Source organism: Melanerpes formicivorus, unplaced genomic scaffold, assembly GCF_026170545.1.
Source record: "Melanerpes formicivorus ecotype bairdi unplaced genomic scaffold, bMelFor1.0.p_v2 SCAF_117, whole genome shotgun sequence".
NCBI classification, from domain to species: domain Eukaryota; kingdom Metazoa; phylum Chordata; class Aves; order Piciformes; family Picidae; genus Melanerpes; species Melanerpes formicivorus.
In genome coordinates, this window is record NW_027142469.1 from 1 (window position 1) to 25,042 (window position 25,042).

At 49.2% G+C, this 25,042-nt stretch overlaps 1 protein-coding gene across 1 annotated transcript; it reads right to left on the minus strand.

Moving 5' to 3' along the window:
• Window positions 1–2,864: 2,864 nt before the first annotated feature.
• LOC137456132 (bestrophin-3-like) lies at window positions 2,865–25,042 on the minus strand (the record flags this gene model as incomplete). The annotated part of the gene is made up of 5 exons (XM_068167437.1): window positions 24,905–25,042; window positions 17,844–18,013; window positions 12,798–12,892; window positions 10,774–11,007; window positions 2,865–3,019 (listed from the first exon to the last, which is right to left on the minus strand). Coding segments are annotated over exons 2-5 (636 nt in total), but the record flags the coding sequence as incomplete, so codon positions are not given.

Consider the following 25,042-nt stretch of genomic DNA (forward strand, 5'->3'; position numbering starts at 1 on the left):
AAAGAGAAGAGACGCGAAGAGGCAGAAGAAGAAGAAGAGAAGAGAACGAGAAGAGAAGAGAGAAGAGAGAGAGAGAGAGAAGGAGAAGAGAAGGAGAGAGAGGAGAAGGGAAGGGAGGAGAAGGGAGGGAAGGGAAGGAGGAAGGGAAGGGAAGGGGAAGGGAAGGGAAGGGAAGGGAAGGGAAGGGAAGGGAAGGGAAGGGAAGGGAAGGGAAGGGAAGGGAAGGGAAGGGAAGGGAAGGAAGGGGAGGGGAGGGAGGGGAGGGAGGGGAGGGGAGGGGAGGGGAGGGGAGGGGAGGGGAGGGGAGGGAGAGGGAGAGGAGAGGAGAGGAGAGGAGAGGAGGAGGAGAGGAGAGGAGAGGAGGAGAGAGAGGAGAGGAGAGGAGAGGAGAGGAGAGGAGAGGAGAGGAGAGGAGAGGAGAGGAGAGGGAGGAGAGGAGAGGAGAGGAGAGAGAGGAGAGAGGAGAGGAGGAGAGGAGAGGAGAGGAGAGAGGAGAGGAGAGGAGAGGAGAGGAGAGGAGAGGAGAGGAGAGGAGAGGAGAGGAGAGGAGAGGAGAGGAGAGAGGAGAGGAGAGGAGAGGAGAGGAGAGGAGAGGAGAGGAGAGGAGAGGAGAGGAGAGAGGAGAGGAGAGAGAGGAGAGGAGAGGAGAGGAGAGGAGAGAGGAGAGAGAAGAGAAAAGAAAAATGAGAAGAAAAAAGAGGAAAACAAAAACCAAATCCCAACAAATTAAACCTGCATGGAGTTCAACTCTAAATCATTTTGCTCAAGTTCATTTATGCACATATAAACCACAGAGAAACATGAAAGTGTAGTATACGGAAATTGAGAGCATGACTATGCCAAGCATTCCCCTGTCACATTTCACAGAATCACAGAACATTAGAGGCTGGAAGGGACCTCCAGAGATCATCCAGTCCAACCCCCCTGCCAGAGCAGCAGCACCCAGGGGAGTCCACACAGGAATGCATCCAGATGGGGTTGGAAAGGCTCCAGAGAAGGAGACTCCACAACCTCTCTGGGCAGCCTGCTCCAGGGCTCTGGCACCCTCACTCCAAAGAAGTTTCTCCTCATGTTCAGCTGAAACCTTCTCTGGTCAAGTTTGTCTCCATTACTCCTTGGCTTATTGCTGTGCACCACCCAAAAGAGCTTGGCCCCCTCCATTTGACCTTCACCCCTCAGCTATTGATAGACATTGATCAGATCCCCTCTCAGTCTAAACAATTTGAATATCAAGATGGTTCACAGAATTGGAATTCTTAGAATTACAGGATTGTTAGGGCTGGAAGGGGACCTCAAGGATTATCATGTCCCTGCCATGGGCAGGGTCACCTCACACTACAGCAGGTTGCCCAGAGCCACATCCAGCCTGGCCTTAAACACCTCCAGGGATGAGGCTTCCACCATGGGCAACTTGTTCCAGTGCCTCACCACCCTGATGGCGAAGAATTTCTTCCTAACATCCTACCAATTCTTGGTATACTATATATCTCCTCACCAATTACCCTTATATGCAGTCTAGTGAACATGAAAGATTATTATATCATGGAAAAAAAACCACAAACAGCTTAACCTCCTAATTAAATAGTCAGGAAAATTATTTTCCCTGAAATTGATATTAAGCTCTTCCAAACATCAAATATTCTCAGCTTCTCCCCTGCAGCAATGAAACAGACATTCAGGCATTGGAATGTGCTGCCCAGGGAGGTGGTGGAGTTCCCCAGCCTGGCTGTGTTTGCAGGTGGTTTGGCTGTGGTGCTTGGGGCTGTGGTTTAGGGGTGAGCCTTGCAGAGCAGGGTTCTGGGTTGGCCTTGGTGATCCTGGGGCTCTTTTCCAACCTGAATGTTTCTGTGATTCTGTGAGTTTACAGTGAGGTTACAATAACTTTTTAACTCAGCAATCTGTTGCTTCAGTTAACCCTTCCTCAGTCATATGAATACAAACCCAGCACATTGCTGTGTGTGTGCTTCAGTGGATATTGCTGCACAGAGACAAGTGGTATAAATCCTGAGTAAGATTGTTTGGATGACACTGGAGAGCTGTGCACATGAAATCATAGAATCATAAGATGGTCTGGGTTGGAAGGGATCTCCAAAGGTCATCCAGCCCAACCAGTTCTGCAGTCAGCAGGGGACATCCTCAACTAGATCAGGCTGCCCAGAGCCCTGTCCAGCCTCACCTTGAGTATCTCCAGGGAAGGAGCCTCAACCACCTCCCTGGGCAACCTGTTCCAGTGTTCCACCACCCTCAGGGTGCAGAACTTGTTCCTCACGTCCAATCTAAATCTGCTCTGCTCTAGTTTGAAGCCATTGCCCCTGCTCCTGTCCCTGCAGGCCTTTGCAAACAGTCTCTCTTCATCCTTCTTGTAGCCCCCTTCAGGTAATGGCAGGCTGCTATTAGGTCTCCCCAGAGCCTTCTCTTCTCCAGGCTGAACACCCCCAGCTCCCTCAGCCTGTCCTTGTAGCAGAGCTGCTCCAACCCCCTGATCATTTTTGGGGCCATCCTCTGGACCTGCTCCATCAGGTCCATGTCCTTCCAGTATTGAGTACACAATACTCCAGGTGAGGTCTCCCCAGAGCAGAGCAAAGTGTCAGAATCACCTCTCTGGCTCTGCTGGCAGCGCTGCTTTGGATGCAGCCCAGGCCTGCCACTGGCCTTCTGTGCTGCAAGCTCACACTGCCTGCTCATGCCCAGCATCTCACCCATCAGCACCTCCAGATCCTTTTCCTCAGGGCTGCTTTCTACTACCTCACCCCCAGGCTGCATTGATGGTGAGGATTGTTCTGGCCCAGATTCTGTCAAGGCAAGGCTCCCATGCAGCAATTTCAGTTTAGCTTGCTTTAGAGGATTTTTTGCTCCCTACTTACGTTCATCAGGGTCTGCAGATCGACGCTGTCGCGAATCCTTCCCTCTTTCCGTGCCTTTGATGCCAGATTCCCAAACCACACAAATGGAACCCAGTATTTCAGGTGGGGAGACTTAAGGTCATCAAAAAGTTTTCTTTCGTGTCTTGTCATAAAACCTGTTTAACGACCACCGCCACCAAAAAAAAAGACACAGTTTACTCTGGACTCGCAGTGCTGCTGGGATTGACAAATTCTGCACGTGCTTTGATCTTGTTATGTGATCACAGAATCACAGAGTGTTAGGGGCTGGAAGGGACCTCAAAAGCTCATCCAGTCCACCCCCCCCTGCCAGAGCAGGAGCACCTAGAGCAGATCACACAGGAGCACATCCAGGCAGGTCATGAATATCTCCAGAGAAGGAGACTCCACAACCTCTCTGGGCAGCCTGCTCCAGGGCTCCAACACCCTCACACCAAAGAAGTTTCTCCTCATGTTCAGCTGAAACCTTCTCTGTTCAAGTTTGTCTCCTTTGCTCCTTGGCTTATTGCTGTGCACCACCCAAAAGAGCTTGGCCCCCTCCACTTGATCTCCACCCCTCAGCTATTGATAGACATTGATCAGATCCCCTCTCAGCCTTCTCTTCTCCAGACTCAACAGCCCCAGGGCTCTCAGTCTCTCTTCACAGGGGAGATGCTCAAGTCCCCTAAGCATCCTCCTGCCTCTCCCTTGGCCTCTCTCCAGCAGGTCTCTGCCCCTCTTGAACTGGGGAGCCCAAAACTGGACACAGGATTGCAGCTGTGGTCTCAGCAGGGCAGAGCAGAGGGGGAGAAGAACCTCCCTGGACCTGCTGGCCACACTTTTCTTGCTGCACCCCAGGATCCCATTGGCCCACAGCTATTGCTGGAGGTGTTCAGGAGGAGACTTGACGGGGTGCTTGGTGCCATGGTTTAGTTGATTAGGTGGTGTTGGATGATAGGTTGGACACAATGATCTTGAAGGTCTCTTCCAACCTGGTCTGGTCTGGTCTGGTCTGGTCTGGTCTGGTCTGGTCTGGTCTATTCTATTCTATTCTATTCTATTCTATTCTATTCTATTCTATTCTATTCTATTCTATTCTATTCTATTCTATTCTATTCTATTCCTGTGTTCTGTGTGACCACTAGCAGGCTGCGGACACACCCTGGGGACTGTACAGACTGCTCTCTAGGTTCACATTCTCCATTTTGGAAAAAGAAGGAACTGGATCTATCAGTCAAGAAACAATCACCTTTCAGCAATGACAGCTCTTAGCAGCATCACAACATATGTTGTAAGGCCACTTACCTGACCTGAATCTGATAATTCTTTGCTAAATCTGCAAAGCAACAAGCAAGCAACAGAGGCTGCAAGTGCATGCATGAGACAGAGCTCAGCAGAGAGCGTGCCTTCTGCCAGCACAACACTTGCCTGCCAGATGGTGTTTCATGTTTTCTTTGGAGTTATGAAGGCTTGCAAAGAGATAGAAGAGGAATCATGCTCTGAACCTTGAGTCCTGTGTCCAGTTCTGGGCTCCTCAATTAACAAGGACATTGAGATACTTGAATGTGTCCAGAGAAGGGCAACAAGGCTGGGGAGGGGTCTGGAGCACAGCCCTGTGAGGAGAGGCTGAGGGAGCTGGGGTTGCTTAGCCTGGAGAAGAGGAGGCTCAGGGGAGACCTTCTTGCTCTCTCCAACTCCCTGAAGGGAGGCTGTAGCCAGGTGGGGCTTGGTCTCTTCTCCCAGGCACCCAGCACCAGAACAAGAGGACACAGTCTCAAGCTGCATCAGGGGAAGTTTAGGCTGGAGGTGAGGAGAAAGTTCTTCCCATAAAGAGGAATTGGCCATTGGGATGTGCTGCCCAGGGAGGTAGTGGAGTCACCATCCCTGGAGGTGTTCAAAAAAGGTTTGGATGTGGCACTTGGAGCCATGGTTTAGTTGTCAGGAGGTGTTGGGTGACAGGTTGGACTTGATGATGTGTGAGGTCTTTTCCAACCTTATTGATTCTATGATTCTATCTCTGAGGTCTTTTCCAACCTGGTTGATTCTATGAGTCTCTGAAATCCCACTGCTAGTGAGACACGAGGCCAGCTGACCTGCTGGGGGGCTGCAGGCTGAAGCTGCTCTCTGCCACCCAATGCTGGGGTGCTGGGAAGGTGTTAAATTTCCTGCAGAGTTCCCCTGGCCTTGTGAAGCCCTGCTTCCACCTGCTGCAAGCAAGTCCAAGGTCAGGTAGCAGAGGAGCCAGGGCTATGTGTGAGAAAACCTGTATCAGAGCAGCTTGCTGCCTGGGGCTGGCATGGGAGCTGCTTGGTTTTTGGAGCAACACTTCTCCCTCCTTGGGTAAGCAAGCTCTGCTCTGCTGTCCTTCTTCCACCCAGCCTCTGATTAAAAACCACCTCAGAAAATTGATGGCAGGAAATGGCACATTTTTCTTTGTCCAAGTTCTGGATTTTCTGGGATTTAAGGCAGTATTCATGTTTAGAGAATCTTAGGTTTTTTTTGCTCAGGTGTGTGTCACCTACCAGGATGGGTATTAAGGCTTCTTTGGTTCTGTTGACAGTAGGTCTGAAACAGGACAAAATAACCCGGCAGCCCCAAAATCATCACAGAATGTTAGAGGCTGGAAGGGACCTCCAGAGATCATCCAGTCCAACCCCCCTGCCAGATTAGGATCACCCAGGGGAGTCCACACAGGAATGCAAAACAAGTTGCTCAGACAATCAATTACAAGTTTGAGTACTGAGAATTCCACAAGGGAACTGAGAATAGAGAGGATTTTGTTTTCTAGTCTCTAGCTAATAACTAAGGATTGGCCCATTATTGCTACACATTGCTGTATGGGCCATACATTGCTAGAGCTACATGAAGCAGCAAAGAAACCTTAAATGCACACAAAGTCAGTTGTATTTTGTATAAAACTGTGCATAAGGTAAAATGAGATTTGTTAAACTTGATCAGTCTTGGCCCAGAAGGCCAAGGGCATCCTGGCCTGCATCAGGAACAGTGTGGCCAGCAGGAGCAGGGAAGTCATTGTGCCCTGTGCTCAGCACTGGTTAGGCCACACCTTGAGTCCTGTGTCCAGTTCTGGGCCCCTCAATTCAAGACAGATGTTGAGATGTCCCCTTCAGGCTGCTATTAGGTCTCCCCAGAGCCTCCTCTTCTCCAGGCTGAGCACCCCCAGCTCCCTCAGCCTGTCCTTGTGGCAGAGGTGCTGCAACTCCCTGATTATTTCCTTATTCAATGATGAGTTCACCCTTGTGAATGTCAGCTCAGGCAGGATACAGTGTGCTCTCCATTACACCCAGATCAATGTTACATCAGGGCTAGCAATATTCCTAGAAGCTATCATAGCTCAGGCAGAAATTGCACCATGGCAAAGGATGTTGTGAGCAAGCTTCTGTGCCTTGTGGTATGGGTGAGTCAGACTAGGTTGGAAGAGGCTGCCCAGGAGGGTTGTGGAGTCTCCCTCTCTGGAGATATTCCAGACCTGCCTGGAGGTGTTGCTGTGTGATCTGCTCTGGGTGATGCTGCTGTGGGAGAGGGGGTTGGGCTGGATGAGCTTTGGAGGTCTCTTCCAGCCCCTAACATTCTGTGATTGTGTGACACTCCCACGACACTGCTCTCAGATTTTAAATCCATGAATTCAAGCAGCTCATTTGCTGGAAAGAGAAGTGCATGGCAAGAGGTACACCATGGCAGTTCTCAGTCTGATAGCAAAACAACAAATTGGGCACAAGCTGTTCCAGGGATGGCTGTGCTCTAAGCATTAGATTCTGCTGCTCATGTTCATGCTGAGTGCTGCACTCCAATACAGTCTGATACGTAATGCCACAGGGAGCTAGGGAGGAGATAATTGCAGAGTACTGTCTTAATCCCTGGATATTAGTAACAGCAAACTACACCCTCAAGTGCTCAGTGCTGCACCCACAAAAATTCTGTGGCACAAATCAGTTTGCCCAGGTGGCCAAGAAAGCCAATGGCATCCTGGCTTGGATTAGAAACAGGGAGGCCAGCAGGAACTGGGAGGAGATCATCCCCCTGTGCTCAGCACTGCTGAGGTCACACCTCAAGTACTGTGTTCAGTTCTGGGCCCCTCTCTACAAGAGGGACATTGAGGGGCTGGCGTAGGTCCAGGGTAGGGCAAGGAGGCTGGAGAAGGGCCTGGAGCACTTGGCCTGCAAGGAGCATCTGAGGGAGCTGCGGCTGGTCAGTCTGGAGACGAGGAGGCTGAGAAGAGACCTCATTGCTCTCTACAGCTCCCAGAAAGGAGGTTAGAGGGAGGAGTGGGCAGCCTCTTCTCCTTGGTGTCAAGCAACAGGAGCAGAGGAAATGGTTTCAGCTGCACCAGGGGAGGTTCAGGCTGGATGCTAGGAAATATTTCTTCCCAGAGAGGGTTCTCCAACACTGGAATGGTCTGCCCAGGGCAGTGCTGGAGTCACCATCCCTGGAGGTGTTTAAGCAGCCTGTGGAGCTGAGGCTTAGGGACATGCTTTAGGACTGACCCCTAGGTGGGTTGAAGGTTGGACTGGATGAGCTCTGAGATCCCTTCCAACTGGATGTTTTCTGTGATTCTGTGTAATATATGTTGAAACCTACAGAACAAATACTGAAATCCACAATGCTGACTACACTACCAATACTCAGTGATACAATTTAGAATAGAACACTTTTCACTGTTAAAAAAATGCAAAACAAAGCACTCAAGCTGCACCAGGGGAGGTTCAGGCTGGATGGTAGGAAGAAATTCTTCCCAGACAGAGAGCTTGGCCATTGGGATGTGCTGCCCAGGGAGGTGGTGGAGTCACCATCCCTGGAAGGGTTTCAAAAGAGCCTGGATGAGGCACTTGGTGCCATGGTTTAGTTGATGAGATGGTGTAGGGTGATAGGTTGGGCTTGATGATCTCCAAGGTCTCTTCCAACCTGGTTAATTCTGTATTCTGTACTTGTTTTCCAGTCTGCAGTTTTAGTACAATGCTGTGATATTTTCTCTCATTTGGAACAGATTGTCCTTAGCAGTAGGGAGGCAGAGCTGGATTAGCCTGATGGAAGTGTTGTAATTTTCCAGTGCATATTAGAAGCAGATTGCTGGGGAGAGTAACAGAAGCTTCCTTGACCTTTCACAGGCTCAGGTAAACAGTTTTGTTGAACAGCAAAGGGAACTGAATCCAACTGAATCCAACATGCCTTTTTTTGGGGTAAGGTCACTGCATTCTGGATTTTGTGCATAGAGAATCACAGAACTGTCAGGGCTGGAAGGGACCTCAGGGATCAGCCAGTTCCAAACCCCCTGCCATGGCCAGGGACACCTCACACTACAGCAGGTTGCTCACAGCCACATCCAGCCTGGCTGCAAACACCTCCAGGCAGGAGGCTTCCACCACCTCCCTGGGCAACCTGTGCCAGGCTCTCACCACCCTCATGGGGAACAACTTCTTCCTAACATCCAGTCTGAATCTACCCACTTCTAGTTTTGCTCCATTCCTCCCAGTCCTATCACTGTATATATGCACACTTCATTTTTTAGCTTGCTGCAACTTTGCTTACTAATCTCTGCCAAAGGAGTCATTTTAAGAACTGCAACACTCAGTAAAACAAACAAAACCCACCAACAAAACCAAACCAACAAATCTATGACTTCTCCTATTGAAGGAGACCCTCAGATCTCTGTGCTAACAAATAATAATAATAAATAGGAGAGGATAGGATAGGATAGGATAGGATAGGATAGGATAGGATAGGATAGGATAGGATAGGATAGGATAGGATAGGATAGAATAGAATTAACCAGGTTGGAAAAGACCTCAGAGATCATCCAGTCCAACCTACCACCCAACACCATCTCATCAACTAAACCATGGCACCAAGTACCTCATCCAGGCTCTTCTTAAACACCTCCAGTGATGGTGACTCCACCACCTCCCTGGGCAGCACATTCCAGCGACCAAGCTCTCTGTGAAGAACTTCTTCCTAACATCCAGCCTGAACCTCCCCTGGTGCAGCTTGAGACTGTGTCCTCTTGTTCTGGTGCTGGTTGCCTGGGAGAAGAGACCAACCCCCTCCTGGCTACAACCTCCCTTCAGGGAGTTGTAGAGAGCAAGAAGGTCTCCCCTGAGCCTCCTCTTCTGCAGGCTAAGCAACCCCAGGTCCCTCAGCCTCTCCTCACAGGGCTGTGCTCCAATCCCCTCACCAGCTTTGTTGCACTTCTGTGCTGGTGTCGTACCCCTGACCCTGAGCAAGCCAGTTAGAAGGCATGGTATCACTCCTTGACTTCAAATACCCAGTGAGCAGTCCTTTACAAAGAGGTAAAGTCTCACATAACTGGATGCTTCTCCCAGTCATCACACTCGGCGTGTCATCACAACAAACAGGGCATAAAGACATGCTTAAAGCTTGGCATATTTATATCTGAAAAAGTAAACTTAAGGGAGGTTGTAAACTTAGAGGAAAAAAGACAAAAACCCTTGGGGCTGAGGTGCAATCTACTTAAAATTAATTGAAATAGGGCTGGACTTGTGAAGTGCCTGCAGAGACCAGACTCTGATACACAAGAAAAAGTGATAGACTAAACATTTTTCCTCCTGTTTCCATGGAACTTCCTCTGCCTCAGCTTCCACCACTGCCCCTTGTGCTGGCATTGGGCATCCCCCAGCAGAGCCTGGCTCCAGCCTCTGGGCACTCACCCTACACATCTTGATCAACAGCAATGAGGTCACCTCTCAGGCTCCTCCTCTCCAAGCTACAGAGCCCTCAGCTCCCTCAGGCTCTCCTCATGAGGAAGATCTTCCACTGCCTTCATCATTTTTGTGGCTCTGTGCTGGACTCTCTCAAGCAGTTCCCTGAGGTCCTTCTTGACCTGAGAGGCCCAGAGCTGGACACAATATTCCAGATGTGGCCTCACCAGGACACACTAGAGGGGCAGGAGAAGCTCTCTGGACCTACTAACCACAGCCCTTCTAATCCACCCCAGAATGGCCTTGGCCTTCCTGGCCACAAGAGCACATTGCTGGCTCATGGTCAACCTTCCATCCACCAGGACCCCCGGGTCCTTTTGCCCTTCCCTGCTCTCCAATAGCTCAGTCCCCAACCTAGATGATAGTCCAGTCTTGTTTAATATCTTTATCATGGATCTGAATAAAGGAGTTGAATGTACCCTAAGTTTTCAGGTGACACTGAATTGGGTGGGAGTGCTGATCTGCTCCAAATTCTTGCCCTGAAGGAATACCTATGGCTGTGATTCCCCAAATATTGTTTTCACAGAGTCACAGAAACATTCAGGTTGGAAAAGAGCCTCAGGATCACCAAGGCCAACCCAGAACCCTACTCTACAAGGCTCACCCCTAAACCACAGCCCCAAGCACCACAGCCAAACCACCTGCAAACACAGCCAGGCTTGGGGACTCCACCACCTCCCTGGGCAGCACATTCCAATGCCTGAACACTCTTGCCCTGGAAAAAGGTTTCCCAATGTCCAGTCTAAACCTCCCCAGGGGCAGCTTGAGGCCATTTCCTCTTGTTCTGTCACTAATGACCTGGGAGCAGAGACCAGCACCAACCTCTCCACAACCTCCTTGCAGGGAGCTTTCAGTATTCAGTATCACTAAGGTTGGAAGGGACCTCACAACTAGAGTAGGGAGGACACTACTGCACACTGCAGGCTTGAACTCACAACCTTCCCATTAAGGGTCTTATGCGCTACCAACTGAGCCACCTGTAGAGAGCCAGGAGGTCTCCCCTCAGCCTCCTCTCTTTCCCACTAACCATCCCCAGCTCCTTCAGTTGTTCTTAATCAGATTTCTTCTCCAGGCCCTTCCCAGCTTCCTTGCCCTCCTCTGCCCTGGCTCCCTCCCTTCCTGTGCCCCCACCACTGAAGGAAAGGAAAGGAAAGAAAGGCTGGGGAGAAGGATTGCAGTACCTGCCCCTACCACATGGTCCATGGTGGGGAACCTTTTGTACACAGCTGTGCTGACAGAGCGGAAGATCAGCAGCGAGGTTAGGTTGACGTAGCGCATGAGAGTCCTCCTCAGCAGGCGCCCGTATTCATCTCTGCCCTGCACACAGCTGGAGATCAGCAGCATCAACCTGTCTGGCCATGGCAGGTTCACAAACTGGTTCCACCACCGGTTCACCACCAGGGTAACATAGAAACCTGAGGGTTGGAAGAAAAGCAAACCCCGACCACAAAGGAAAACAAACAAAAGAAAGTCCAGTGTCTGTCAGGAGCTCTCTTCATGGCTCTGTGCTTTAAGTTCGCAGAGTGGTGTTCACAAGGCTAAGCTGCTACATTGTCCCAGAGAAATGCAGAGAGTCACCTCAAAGCCCAGGATGCAATCTGTGCTAATTATTTAACAGACACTGCAACTTAATGGACCATTCCAGCTGATTAATCCATACTCATGAACTTCTCAATTTCCACTTCTCTAGTGAACCTTGAGTGGATTTAGTGCTTTGAAAGTTCAGGCACAGTATGTTAGTGTTAGCGGGCATTAAATAGATATAGAGACAGAGACAGATAGAGATAGAGATAGAGAGAGAGATAGAGATAGAGATAGAGATAGAGATAGAGATAGAGATAGAGATAGAGATAGAGATAGAGATAGAGATAGAGATAGAGATAGAGAGAGAGATAGAGAGAGAGATAGAGATAGAGATAGAGATAGAGATAGAGATAGAGATAGAGATAGAGATAGAGATAGAAAGAGAGATAGAGATAGAGATAGAGATAGAGATAGAAACAGAGATAGAGAGAGAGAGATAGAAACAGAGAGAGAGAGAAACAGAGATAGAGAGGTAGAGAGAGAGAGAGGTAGAGAGAGAGGTAGAGAGCTAGAGAGAGACTATAGTAAACTTTGAATGGATTTAGTGATCTGAAAGTTCAGGCACAGTATGTTAGTGTTAGTGGGCATTAAATAGATATAGTGATAGAGACAGAGATAGTGATAGAGAGATAGAGATAGGGATAGAGATAGAGATAGAGATAGAGATAGAGATAGAGATAGAGATAGAGATAGAGATAGAGAGGTAGAGATAGAGGTAGAGATAGAGATGATAGAGAGAGAGATAGAAACAGAGATAGAGAGAGACAGAGAGATGTAGAGAGAGGTAGAGAGCTAGAGAGAGACTATAGTAAACCTTGAGTGGATTTAGTGATTTGAAAGTTCAGGCACAGTATGTTAGTGTTAGTGGGCATTAAATAGATATAGTGATAGAGACAGAGATAGTGATAGAGAGATAGAGATAGAGATAGGGATAGAGATGATAGAGATAGAGATAGAGATAGAGATAGGGATAGAGATAGAGATAGAGATAGAGATAGAGATAGAGATAGAGATAGAGATAGAGATAGAGATAGAGGTAGGGATAGAGGTAGAGGTAGAGGTAGAGGTAGAGGTAGAGGTAGAGGTAGAGGTAGAGGTAGAGGTAGAGGTAGAGATAGGGATAGGGACAGGGATAGGGATAGGGACAGGGATAGGGATAGAGATAGGGATTATAGAGAGATGGAAACAGAGAGACAGAGATAAAGAGAGGCAGAGAGAGAGGGAGAGAGAGGGAGATAGAGAGAAAGGTAGATAGAGAGAGGTAGAGAGAGAGAGACTATAGTAAACCTTGAGTGGATTTAGTGCTTTGAAAGATCAGGCACAATATGTTAGTGGGCACTAAATAAATATAGATTATAGATAAAGACATATATAGATATATACACATACATGCAAACTTTACTTTTTGCTAGTGTATATACAACATGAACATAAATGTTACGGTGTCAAAAGCAACTCAGATTTAAGGAGCCCTATTTGAAGCGGACAATTTTCATGCCAGCCTCTACTCTGCCACGTGCCCATCAGCTCTGCAGGGCTCCCATGCACAGGCATTGACAAAAGGCCTGAACAGAGACAGTGCTGGAGAAATAATTTCACCTGTGGTGAAAGTGGTACTTACCAAGCACAAAAGTCACTGGGATTTGCTCAGCATATCTGTCACAGTAAATGGATAGTTTCTCAAAGAAGCGTTTTTGGCTACCTGTAAGGAAAAATCTGCAGCAAAAATAAAATGTATCTGTCCTTTCACAGGATGCTGGCACGAGCCACAGAGTGCCAACAGTGTGCATAATCAGGCATGTGCAACAGGCAACAGCTTAGCTAATGTCTTCAAAAGCAGCATTAAAAGTATAGTGCTGAGCACCTTTGGCATGTAACAAAAAAGGCTGGAGGAGAAGACATTATTCACAGAGTCACAGAACTGTCAGGGTTGGAAGGGACCTCAAGGATCAGCCAGTCCCAACCCCCCTGCAACAGGCAAGGGACACCTCACACTGGATCACGTTGCACAGAGCCACATCCATCCTGCTCCTTAAAAATCTCCAGGAATGAGGCTTCCACCACCCCCCGGGCAACCTGTGCCAGTGTCTCAACTCCCTCAAGGGGAAGAACTCCTTCCCAATGTCTAATCTAAATCTCCCCTCCTCTAGCTTGGATCTATTCCCCCAGTCCTATCACTCCCTGACACCCTAAAAAGTTCCTCCCCAGCTTTCCTGTAGCTCCCTTCAGATACTGGAAGGCCACAATGAGGTCTCCTCAGAACCTTCTCATCCCCAAACTGAACAACGTCCAGTCCTCTGCTCATCCTTGTGGCCCTTCTCTGGACACCTTCCAGCACCTCCAGATCCTTCCTGTTATAGGGGCTCCAGAAGTGGACACAGTGCTCCCTGATCTTTGCAGTTTTCTTGTTGCTATTTTAAGTGGCACTGCCAGTTAGGATCACTGCCTTGCTATCCTAGGCAGAGCAAATGGTGATAGAGAAATGCAGAGCTTGCTCCCCTTAATAAATCCTAGAGTCTTCTTGAATTGCCAGAGGTTATCAATCTCTGATTGCTCTTACTTGAAAATGCTAATTACTCTTAACTGCTAGAAAATTTTTCTTTTCCACAAGATGAAGACTCCAACTGCAGTTATTTCACAGTGAGGAAAACATTCATCAGAAAAGTGAAGCATGGCAGCATCATAGAATCATAGAATCAATAAGGTTGGAAAAGACCTCAGAGATCATCAAGTCCAACCTGTCACCTACTAACTAATGCCTGCTGACAACTAAACCATGGCTCCAAGCGCCACATCCAAGCCTTGTTTGAACACCTCCAGGGATGGTGACTCAACCACATCCCTAGGCAGCACATCCCAATGGCCAATTACTCATGCTGGGAAGAACTTTCTCCTCACCTCCAGCCTAAACCTCCCCTGGCACAGCTTGAGACTGTGTCCTCTTGTTCTGGTGCTGATTGCCTGGGAGAACAGACCAACCCCCACCTGGCTACAACCTCCCTTCAGGGAGTTGTAGAGAGCAAGTAGGTCTCCCCTGAGCCTCCTCTTCTCCAGGCTAAGCAACCCCAGCTCCCTCAGCCTCTCTGCACAGGGCTGTGCTCCAGACCCCTCCCCAGCTTTGTTGCCCTTCTCTGGACACCTTCCAGCATCTCAACATCTTTCCTAAACTGAGGGGCCCAGAACTGGACACAGGACTCAAGGTGTGGCCTAACCAGTGCTGAGCACAGGGCAGAATGACCTCCCTGCTCCTGCTGGCCACACTGTTCCTGATGCAGGCCAGGATGCCATTGGCCTTCTTGACCACCTGGCACACTACTGGCTCATGTTCTCCCCTGCCCATGCAGACAGATCTCTAATGAAATACAACAAGCTTAAATATAAACAGTTGTTTTATTTGGAGAGATGAGCATTGCAGTTAGCATTTGGCTTCATATAAAAGGAAAAGATGACAAATACTCCGTGGGCTTTGCTTGCAGTTGTGCAGTAAAACCTGCAGTGCTCTCCATGGTGTATTTACCATGGTCTTCAGTTGCCTAACTTTTGTCAGCAAAATTGCCTAAGTTGTGTCAGCAAAACTGAATGAATTTCAGTAAATGTGTGGCTCTGGTGTTTCTTTGCATATTAATGTGTGGTCTTTTTTCCCAGCTTACAGGTATAGATTACTGAATCACAGGCTCACAGGATGTTAAGGGTTGGAAGGGTCCTCTGGAGATTTTCTAGTTCAAGCCCCCTGCCAGAGCAGCACCATAGAATCCAGCACAGGTCACACAGGAACACATCCAGACAGAGCTGGAAAGGCTCCAGAGGAGACTCCACAACCTCTCTGGGCAGCCTGCTCCAGGGCTCTGTGACCCTCACAGTGAAGAAGTTCCTCCTCCTGTTGAGGTGGAACCTCCTGTGCTGGAGCTGACATCCATTGCTCCTTGTCCTACCCCAGGGCACAAGTGAGCAGAGGCTGTCCCTGTCCCTTCCTTCCTGACCTCCAACCCTCAGCTATTGATAGACATTGATCAGATCTCCTCTCAGTCTTCTCCTCTCCAGACTAAACAGCCCCAGGGCTCTCAGCTTCTCCTCCCCAGGCAGTGCTGCAGTCCCTTCAGCATCCTTGTAGCCCTCCCTTGGACTCTCTCAAGTCCATCTTGAAATGGGGAGCCCAAAACTGAATGCAGTACTCAAGATGAGGTCTCAGCAGGGCAGAATAGAGGGGGAGGAGAACCTCCCTGGATCTGCTGGACATTCTTCTCTGCATGCACCCCAGGATCCCATTGGCCTTCTTGGCCCCCAGGGCACATTGCTGTCCCATGCAGAACTTGTTGTCCACCAGCACTCCCAGCTCCTTCTCCTTGGGGCTGCTCTCCAGCAGATCACCTCCTGTCCTGCTGCAGTTTGTTCTTCTTTCCCAGGTGCAGGACTCTGCACTTATCCTGGTTGAACCTCAGCAGGTTTCTCTTTGCCCAGTTCTCAGTCTGAACATTTGGGCATTAATCACAAACTGAAGCTGATTTCCCTCCTTGCTTCGCACAAAAACCAAACACCAAGGGCTAATTACAGACCAAGGGAAGAGCTGAATCATGATTTTAATACTTCTGTGTACTTCATCAATTACAAGTTTCCCTGCACTAATTGATGCATTCCATCTGTCATCCAGGTGTTTAGTTCACTCCTTGCTGGAGTAAGCAACTCTCTTTCTAACGTGACCCTCCAAGGCGCTGGGTGACACACAGAAAATAACCACCTAGGGGTTCCACGCAGTTTTACCTGGCTCTCTGCAAGGTTAGAGATAAAGTCTGCCATGCTGTCTTAGCTTTAAAAGCAAAGCTTTGCTCCCATAGAATGGCTTAGGTTGGAAGGGACTTTAGAGAACATCTACTTCAACCTCAGATTCACAGATTGCATAGGGTTGGAAGGGACCCTCAAAGGACATCTTGTCCACCTCAGGTGAGTACAGAGGAGTTCAACCAATGCCTGTGGGATGCTTTGCCACTACTGTTCCTGGCACACAACTTCCTTCTCCTTAGGCCATCTCTCAAACCTGCTTTTCCCCTTGGGTTCATCTTGCCTGACACTCTTTTTCCTCTTGGGTCTTGGTGTTTACTGCCTGTGTCTTAGGCCAGGTGCTGCTTTTAGCACTGACTCCTCTGTCCTTTAGTGGTGTGGGCAGCTGAGAGCAGCATCTCTTTGCCTTACAAAACTCAGGCCACAATCCTTGCAAAGGGAGCTGCAAAAGGATTACTGCAGCACCCCTCCACCTCAGGTGAGTTTTGAGACCAACACACCAGCACTAAATATCTCCTGCCCTTTGCTCAGCCACTCCTTGGCATCAGTGGCAGCAGCTTCAGTGCTGGCAGAGGTGTGAAACAGTCCCAGGTAGCTGTGCTGATCTGGCAAAAGAAGATTCACCCATATTATACCCACGGGAGCATTGGTTTGTGCTGCTAAAGCTGTCACTGCCTCTGTACGTGTGAATAAAAGTTAACCAAACAAAAGCTGCTTTGGACTTAGCTCTGTTTCAGTTTCATCTTCTACAACACCCCTGCACTGAGCAGGGACAACTCCAACTAGATCAAGATGCTCGGGGCCACATGGGTCTGATCTTGAATGTCTCCAGGGACAGGGCCTCCCTGGGCAACTTGTTCCAACCTCCCTGCCATGGGCAGGGATGCCTCTCAACTAGACTCAGCTGCTCAGGCCTCATCCAGCCTGGCTTTGAACACCCCCAAAGAGGAAGCATCCACAGTCTCCCTGGGCAACCTCTTCCAGAGTCTCACCACCCTCCTGCTGAAGAACTTCTTCCTAAGATCCAGTGTAAACCAGATCCTGACTATATAACCTGGCTCTCAAATTACTACCTTTCAGGGTTTACTAAAGAGATCACAACTGAGAGAGTGAAGACAGTTCTGCAAGCAAAATGAAAGGCCTATACTTATCACTTAAAGCAGAGCACTTAAAGCTGCTGCCAACTCAATGCCAGAATGATAAAAGCTATAGAACACAGGCTAGCCATGGGTGTTCATTTAGCCTGACTTCAGTAGGATGGGTGCTCAGTGCTGGGCCCAAGGTAGAATCAGATGAATGCCACAGGCAGTGTTTTATTTATAGCCTGCCTGCCTTCTCTGGAACATTAAGGAACATCCAATTCCAAGGAAAAGACAATCCAAGAGAGATGTGGAGGTGCTGGAGCCAGGGCAGAGGAGGGCAAGGAAGTTGGGAAGGGCCTGGAGAAGAAATCTGATGAAGAGCAACTGAAGGAGCTGGGGATGGTTAGTGTGAAAGAGAGGAGGCTGAGGGGAGACCTCCTGGCTCTCTACAGCTCCCTGCAAGGAGGTTGTGGAGAGGTTGGTGCTGGTCTCTGCTCCCAGGTCATTAGTGACAGAACAAGAGGAAATGTTCTGCCCAGGGAGGTGGTGGAGTCCCCAAGCCTGGCTGTGTTTGCAGGTGGTTTGGCTGTGGTGCTTGGGGCTGTGGTTTAGGGGTGAGCCTTGTAGAGTAGGGTTCTGCACTGGGCTTGGTGACTCTGAGGGTCTCTTCCAACCTGAATGTTTCTGTGATTATGTAGCAACCTCCCCCACCCCCCCCACCCCCACCCACCATCATTCATCAGCCTAATAGCACCAAGGGTGACAGCTCAGTACAACATACACCAAGATGCGAACTGGAAGGAGTGTACCTGTACAAGACACTGATCGCTGTGTAAAGAGTAGCAAAAACAATGAACTCTCTGTACAGCAATTTGTAGATGCTGCCTTTCCACCTCAGGAGCAATCTGTGAAATCCAAAGAAAGTGGCGTTTGCTACTTTGCTGGAATAAGTGACTGTCATCCTCCTGGCAGGCTGGGCCTAGAAACAGCAGGAAAGAAGCAAGAAACCTTTAGCGTTTTAGACAGCGGAGCCTAACCTGAATGCAGCCTTGGCTTGATAGGTACACAGCTACACAGGCACAAATGAATGAATGATACACAAACACAGAAGGTTAGGGGCTGGAAGGAACCTTGAGAGATCATCCAGTCCAACCCCCCTGCCAGAGCAGGAGCACCTAGAGCAGATTACACAGGAACACATCCAGATGGGTTTTTAATATCGCCAGGGAAGGAGACTCCACAACCCCCCTGGGCAGCCTGCTCCAGGGCTCTGTCACCCTCAGAGTGTAAAATAATTTCCTCCTGTTTCCATGGAACTTCCTCTGCCTCAGCTTCCATGACTGCCCCTTGTGCTGGCATTGGGCATCCCCGAGCAGAGCCTGGCTTCAGCCTCTGGGCACATCCTTATCAACAGCAATGAGGTCACCTCTCACTCTCCTCCTGTCCAAGCTAAAGAGCCCTCAGCTCCCTCAGGCTCTCCTCATAAGGAAGATGTTAATAGTATATGCATCCATAAACACCTGCTGTGTGCATTTGGATACAGAGAAAGAGAGAGAGAAACAAAGCTCTTGCAGTTACAAGCGCCATGGGGACCTGCAGGCTGACTGATGTGAGGCTGCATTTGAGCTTTACCTGCAAGATCACTCAAAAGCAACAGCTGGCACTGAATGTGGCCATCTGCCTAGGTGGTGAACAGAAGGGATACATTCCACCTCTGAAGCCTCTACTTACACTGTTTGCTACAGAATCACAGAATTATTGAGGCTGGAATAGACTTCTGAGATCATCAGGTCCAGCCTATGACCTCACACCACCATATCAGCCAAACCATGGCACCAAGTGCCATATTCAATCTTTTCTCGAAGACCTCCAGGGATGGTGACTCCACCACCTCCCTGGGTAGTTCATCCCAGTCTCTAATTCCCCTTGCCATCAAGAAGTGCTTCCTAACATCCAACCTAAACCTCCTCTGGCACAGCTTCAGGCCATGCCTTCTCCTCTTGTCACAAGGTGCCTGGCAGAACAGCCTGACCCCCACCTGACTGCAACTTCCCTTCAGGTAGCTGTGGAGTGTGATAAGGTCCCCCCCTGAGTCTCTTCTTCTCCAGGCTGAGCACCCCCAGCTCCCTCAGCCTCTCTTCATTAGATTTTTCCTCCAGCCCCTTCCCCAGTCTCATTGCCCTCCTCTGGACCCACTCCAGCACCTCTACATCCAGTCTGGTGTGAGCAAAGAAAAGCTTTACAAACATTTTCATCACTCCAGCAAGAGAAGTAAAGCTGAGCTCCACAAATGCACCTTTCTTGCCAGACAGTGTTCTTAGCTGGCTTTGGTAATTATACTCATCTACAACTAAATGAGATTTAGAGATGGTCTCTTTCATTAACTGAGATCAGCTGGGGAACCCTGCTATCCCTTGTCTTGGCAGCTGCACATACTTACCAATACTTGAGCATTCCATGGCTATGCAAAAACCAAACAGATAAACAAGAACCATAGGGTTCCTCTCAGGTAGGCAGCATGTGACATGGTGTAATTAAAGCAGTACTAAAAGTATATAGATATATACTTTATGCTAACTCTACCTGTGACTGAAAGCAGTTTTGTATAGTGTGCAAGAATGGGAGTAGCCAAGACAAGCACAAAGCTTCAAGGTAGATATTGTGTATTGTAAATATAGATCATGGAATTGTTAGGCTTGGAAGGGACTTCAAGGATCATCCAGTTCCAACCCCCTGCCATGGGCAGGGACACCTCACACTGCAGCAGGTTGCTCACAGCCACATCCAGCCTGGCTGCAAACACCTCCAGGGATGAGGCTTCCACCACCTCCCTGGGCAACCTGTGCCAGTCTCTCACCACCCTCATGGGGAACAACTTCTTCCTAACATCCAATCTCAATCTACCCATTTCTAGTCTTGCTCCATCCTCCCCCAGTCCTATCACTCCCTGACACCTTCAGAAGTCCCTCCCCAGGTTTCTTGTAGCTCCCTTCAGATACTGGAAGGCCACAGTAAGGTCTCCTCAGAGCCTTCTCTTTTCCAGACTGAACAACCCCAACTCCCTCAGTCTGTCCTCATAGCAGAGCAGCTCCAGCCCTCTGCTCATGCTCATGACCCTTCTCTGGACACCTTCCAGCACCTCCAGATCCTTCCTGTAACAGAGGCTCCAGAACTGGACACAGAGCTCCAGCTGTGGTCTCACCAGAGTAGAACAGAGGGGCAGAATCCCCTCCCTGTCCCTGCTGGCCACACTTCTCTTGCTGCAGCCCAGGCTCTGCTTGGCTCTCTGGGGTGCAAGTGCTCACTGCTGGCTCATGTTGAGCTTTTCCTCCCCCAGCACCCCCAAGGCCTTCTCTTCAAGGCTGATTCTTCTCTGTATTTTCTTGATGCCACTGTAGGTCATTTGGTCTCAAAAAAACCCCAACCACCAACCCTGTTCCCCTAGTTCCTGGGTGGCTTGACTGCATTTTGTGCAGCTTGGCTGTGTCTCCATTGCAGAGAGTATGAAGGAAGCCACGAAAGTGCAGCTGTAAAAGTGCCACTCTTTCTTTTACTCTCCAAGGCATTCAGCAGGGAAAAGACAGCATAAGCCTTCTACTGCTGACAGACTGTCTCCTCCCTGCAGAGTGGCTGCTTGAGGTTTGTCAGCATGGGCTTGGAGATTTTTTTGTGTGTGCCACTGGAGTTTTTTCTGAGATGCAGGGGCTTCATTCTTTAGCATCCAAATGATAGCTTCTCTCTTTCTGAGACTTGCCACAGGCCTTAAAATGTGTTTTGGGGGTGGTGTTGAACTCCAGAGAGTTCAATTCAGGAGGCAAACTGGCTGAGTGGCATGCAGAAATGCAGTCCTGTCTGCTCAAAAGCCTGTGGTCAGGAGGCAACACTGGAAGCAGAATGGTTCCCATTCTCCAGTAGAAGTGGGAAATGCTTTATAAACAATGGGAGAAGTCTGTGGCTGGGCTATAGGGGGGAATGGGGTAAAAAAAACCCTCTTAAGGATACACTGATTTTCTTGGGAATTGTGTAGAAGGCTTCAGTCTTTGCCCATTAATGCTGGGGAGTACCTAGGCTCAAGCTGGAGCCAGGGCAGAGGAGGGCAAGGAAGCTGGGAAGGGCCTGGAGAATGAATCTGATGAAGAGCAACTGAAGGAGCTGGGGATGGTTAGTGTGAAAGAGAGGAGGCTGAGGGGAGACCTCCTGGCTCTCTACAGCTCCCTGCAAGGAGGTTGTGGAGAGGTTGGTGCTGGTCTCTGCTCCCAGGTCATTAGTGACAGAACAAGAGGGAATGGCCTCAAGCTGCCACTGGGGAGGTTCAGACTGGACATTAGGAAAGCTTTTTTTCAGAGCAAGAGTGGTCAGGGATTGGAATGTGCTGCCCAGGGAGGTGGTGGATTCCCCAGGCCTGGCTGTGTTTGCAGGTGGTTTGGCTGTGGTGCTTGGGGCTGTGGTTTAGGGGTGAGCCTTGCAGAGTAGGGTTCTGGGTTGGCCTTGGTGATCCTGAGGCTCCAGGATCCAACAATCCAACATCCAACCTGAATGTTTCTCTGTGATTCTGTGTGTGAAGCCATATCATCAAGAAGAGTGTTTCTGTCTCCACACTAATATTCACTTTGTGATGGAAACCTCCAATTAGGGACTGCCTGCATGTAGGGACTTATATGTAGAAAAGATATCTGATAATGTGAGAGCTTACAGCCTGGCCTCAGAATATCACATGTGCAGCAATTCATAGGTGAAGATCATAGAATCACAGAATGGTCTGGGTTGGAGGTGACCTTCAAATCTCATCCAGTCCAACCCCCTCTGCAGTCAGCAGGGACATCCTCAACTAGATCAGGTTGCCCAGGGCCCTGTCCAACCTCACCTTGAATATCTCCAGGGATGGGGTCCCAACCACCTGCCTGGGCAACCTGTTCCAGTGTTCCACCACCCTCAGATTAAACAGACAAATGCAGCCTGGAGTAAAGCAAATTGCTAATTGAGGGGGCAACCAAATATCAAACTAGGAGACTGGACAGATGCCACAGAGCTTGACAAAAGATGACCCTCAGGAGGAATTCACATAGAGGGGACATGGAGGGGAAGTGGCTTTGCTGGTCACTGGATCGCAGGGTGTTAGGGGTTGGAAGGGACCTCTGGAGATCTGAAAGGGATCTCTGTGTTCCAAACCCCAGCCCTCTGTCTCCCTTGGTATCTGGGAATTTTTGAAAGTTTCAGTTCTATCCTGGGCCATGAAGGGAAGAAGGATGCAGTGACTGCTGTCAAAGCCATGGCAAGGGCCACGAGGATGAGCAGAGGGCTGGAGCATCTCTGCAATGAAGACAGACTGAGGGAGTTGGGGTTGTGCAGTCTGGAGAAGGCTCTGAGGAGATCTAATTGTGGCCTTCCAGTATCTGAAGGGGGGTACAAGAAAGCTGGGGAGGGACTTTTGAGGGTGTCAGGGAGTGATAGGACTGGGGGGATATGGAGCAAAACTAGAAATGGGTAGATTCAGATTGGATGTCAGGAAGAAGTTGTTCCCCATGAGGGTGGTGAGAGACTGGCACAGGTTGCCCAGGGAGGTGGTGGAAGCCTCATGCCTGGAGGTTTTGAAGGCCAGGCTGGATGTGGCTGTGAGCAACCTGCTGTAGTGTGAGGTGTCCCTGCCCATGGCAGGGGGGTTGGAACTGGCTGAGCCTTGAGGTCCCTTCCAACCCTGACAATTCTGTGATTCTATGATGCTGCATATGGGGTTGAGGAAGGAGTTGTCCTCCCAGGCACCAGGGGATGGCCTGTGCCAGAAATTGACCTCTAGCTGAGCTGGCTAAAGTGGGTGAGTCCACCTCCAGCAGCAAATCCTGTCTTGCAGGACCTAGTGATGGGGTTTGGCCACAATTCCAGAGCTGTAATGATAATAGGATTCAGGAGAAAGAATATTTCCTCCCACTTTAGGTGAGGATAGGAGAACCTTCTACACAAAGTGCAATTTGCCTGCTTGATTCAAGCAACTTTATTTCACTAAATCAGGTTCCAGCTCTCTCACTTAGGACTTCAATTGATGCTCTTGGCTCAGAATAGAATAGAATTAACCAAGTTGGAAGAGACCTTTGAGATCATCAAGACCAACCTATCACCCAACACCATCTCATCAGTTAAACCATGGCAATAAGCACCTAATCCAGTCTCCTCTTAAACACCTCCAGTGATGGTGACTCCACCACCTCCCTGGGCAGCACATTCCAATGGCCAATCTCTCTGTCTGGGAAGAACTTCTTCCTCACATCCAGCCTAAACCTCCCCTGGTGCAGCTTTAGACTGTGTCCTCTTGTTCTGGTGCTGGTTGCCTGGGAGAAGAGATCACTCTTCATATGAGCCTGGGAGGCACGGGGCACCTGCACCTTTTTCTTTCTACCCCTGAACTGGAGCAAAGAGAAGCAGGACTGCTACAGCAGGTTCAGGCTTCAGTGCCTTGGTCTCCTTGCCCTGCCCTGCACTGTCTTTTAGGTTCCTGCTAAGCAGTTGCTTTACTGAGTATTTATCACTGGGTTCATATGAGGACTTCAGGGCAATATAATGTAGTGTCCTAAAATATACATTAGGTCAGGTTAGGTGATGTAAGAACCCTTTAAAACTACATGAAGCTATAAAAGACAGCCTGCCTGATTAGTTTTCACAACACAGCAAGCACAGGTTTATATCTGCATTGGGTTTTCTTCTTCCTTCCCTCCCCTAGTAACAACCATAACCACCTGGGTACTGCTCCTTGTTCCAATAGGAAGTTTTGGCATAAAAACTTGTGCTGGGCCTGGTTCTTGCATGGTGGTCCCAAGTCTGTGGGCAGCATGTTGACTGGCAGTCCTTACCCTGAGAACATTCCTCATGGTCACAGGAAATTAAAAAGCTAAAACTGAGAAGGACAGGAAGAGCAAAGCATAACAATGTCCCCCAGCACATTCCTGCCTGAGTACTCTGTTGGCTGGGCCACAGAAAGGACAGGCAGCATTAGATCAGATACCACAGGCACTGGTGTCATGAAAGACTTTCCTGTTAATTGTGTTGCCCTTAAACTCCTTAGAAGATATAGGGCTTGGCTTCCTGCTGGCATGGATCTGTGAGTTTTGAGGACATAACACAAGTTAAGTCTACTTTATGGCTGCAGAAAGTTTGGCTCCTGTCTATGACTCTGCTTTTCCTTTTGCTCTGTGTTTGTTCCCTTTCTGAAACTTTCAGGTTCAAATGTGACCTGCACATTACTCCACTTTTGCTAAGATCATAGGATCATAGAATTGTCAGGGTTGGAAGGGACCTCAGGGGTCATCTAGTTCCATCCTCCCTGCCATGGGGAGGGACCCCTCACACTAGATCAGGGGATGACAGGCTCATAGGATGTTAGGGGTTGGAAGGGACCTCCAAAGAACATCAAGTCCAACCCCCCTGCCAGAGCAGGACCACAGAATCTAGTGCAGGTCACACAGCAACACATCCAGATGGGTCTTGAAAGTCTCCAGAGGAGACTCCAAGATCATAAAATCATCAGAAGCCTTTGTACATAAACACTCAAATAAAAGATTCCTCCCCAGCTCCCCACACCCCCTTTAATATTGAGCTAAAGTAGAAGTGGGCTTCTTGCCTGGCTGAGAACTTCAGGATGCATTAGGATTCAAAGAGAAACCACAGTAAAAACACAATCACAGCCACCAGAGTTTCCTAACTGAGCATGAAAGGCACATTAGAGAGTGTATAAATCCCTGGTGCCCCTGAACAGACCTGCCCCTTTGCCATTGTCCCACCTTAATTCTGGGTTTTTAGCACAGCAGAGAAAGGGAGCAAGAGGGATTCAAGTTAAGCCAACTACAGAAAAGCACTTTAAGATGGTGCTGTAGTCACTGACCTGCTATTTTGATTCAGCAATCCAAGCCCGAAGGCAAATCCTGTACCCCTCCTGTGTGTCAGACGTCCCCAGCCAAGTCCCCTTCTGGTCTGCAGTAGTCACCTTGCTCTTCCCTTAACCTGAAGCAAGGGGTTGCTG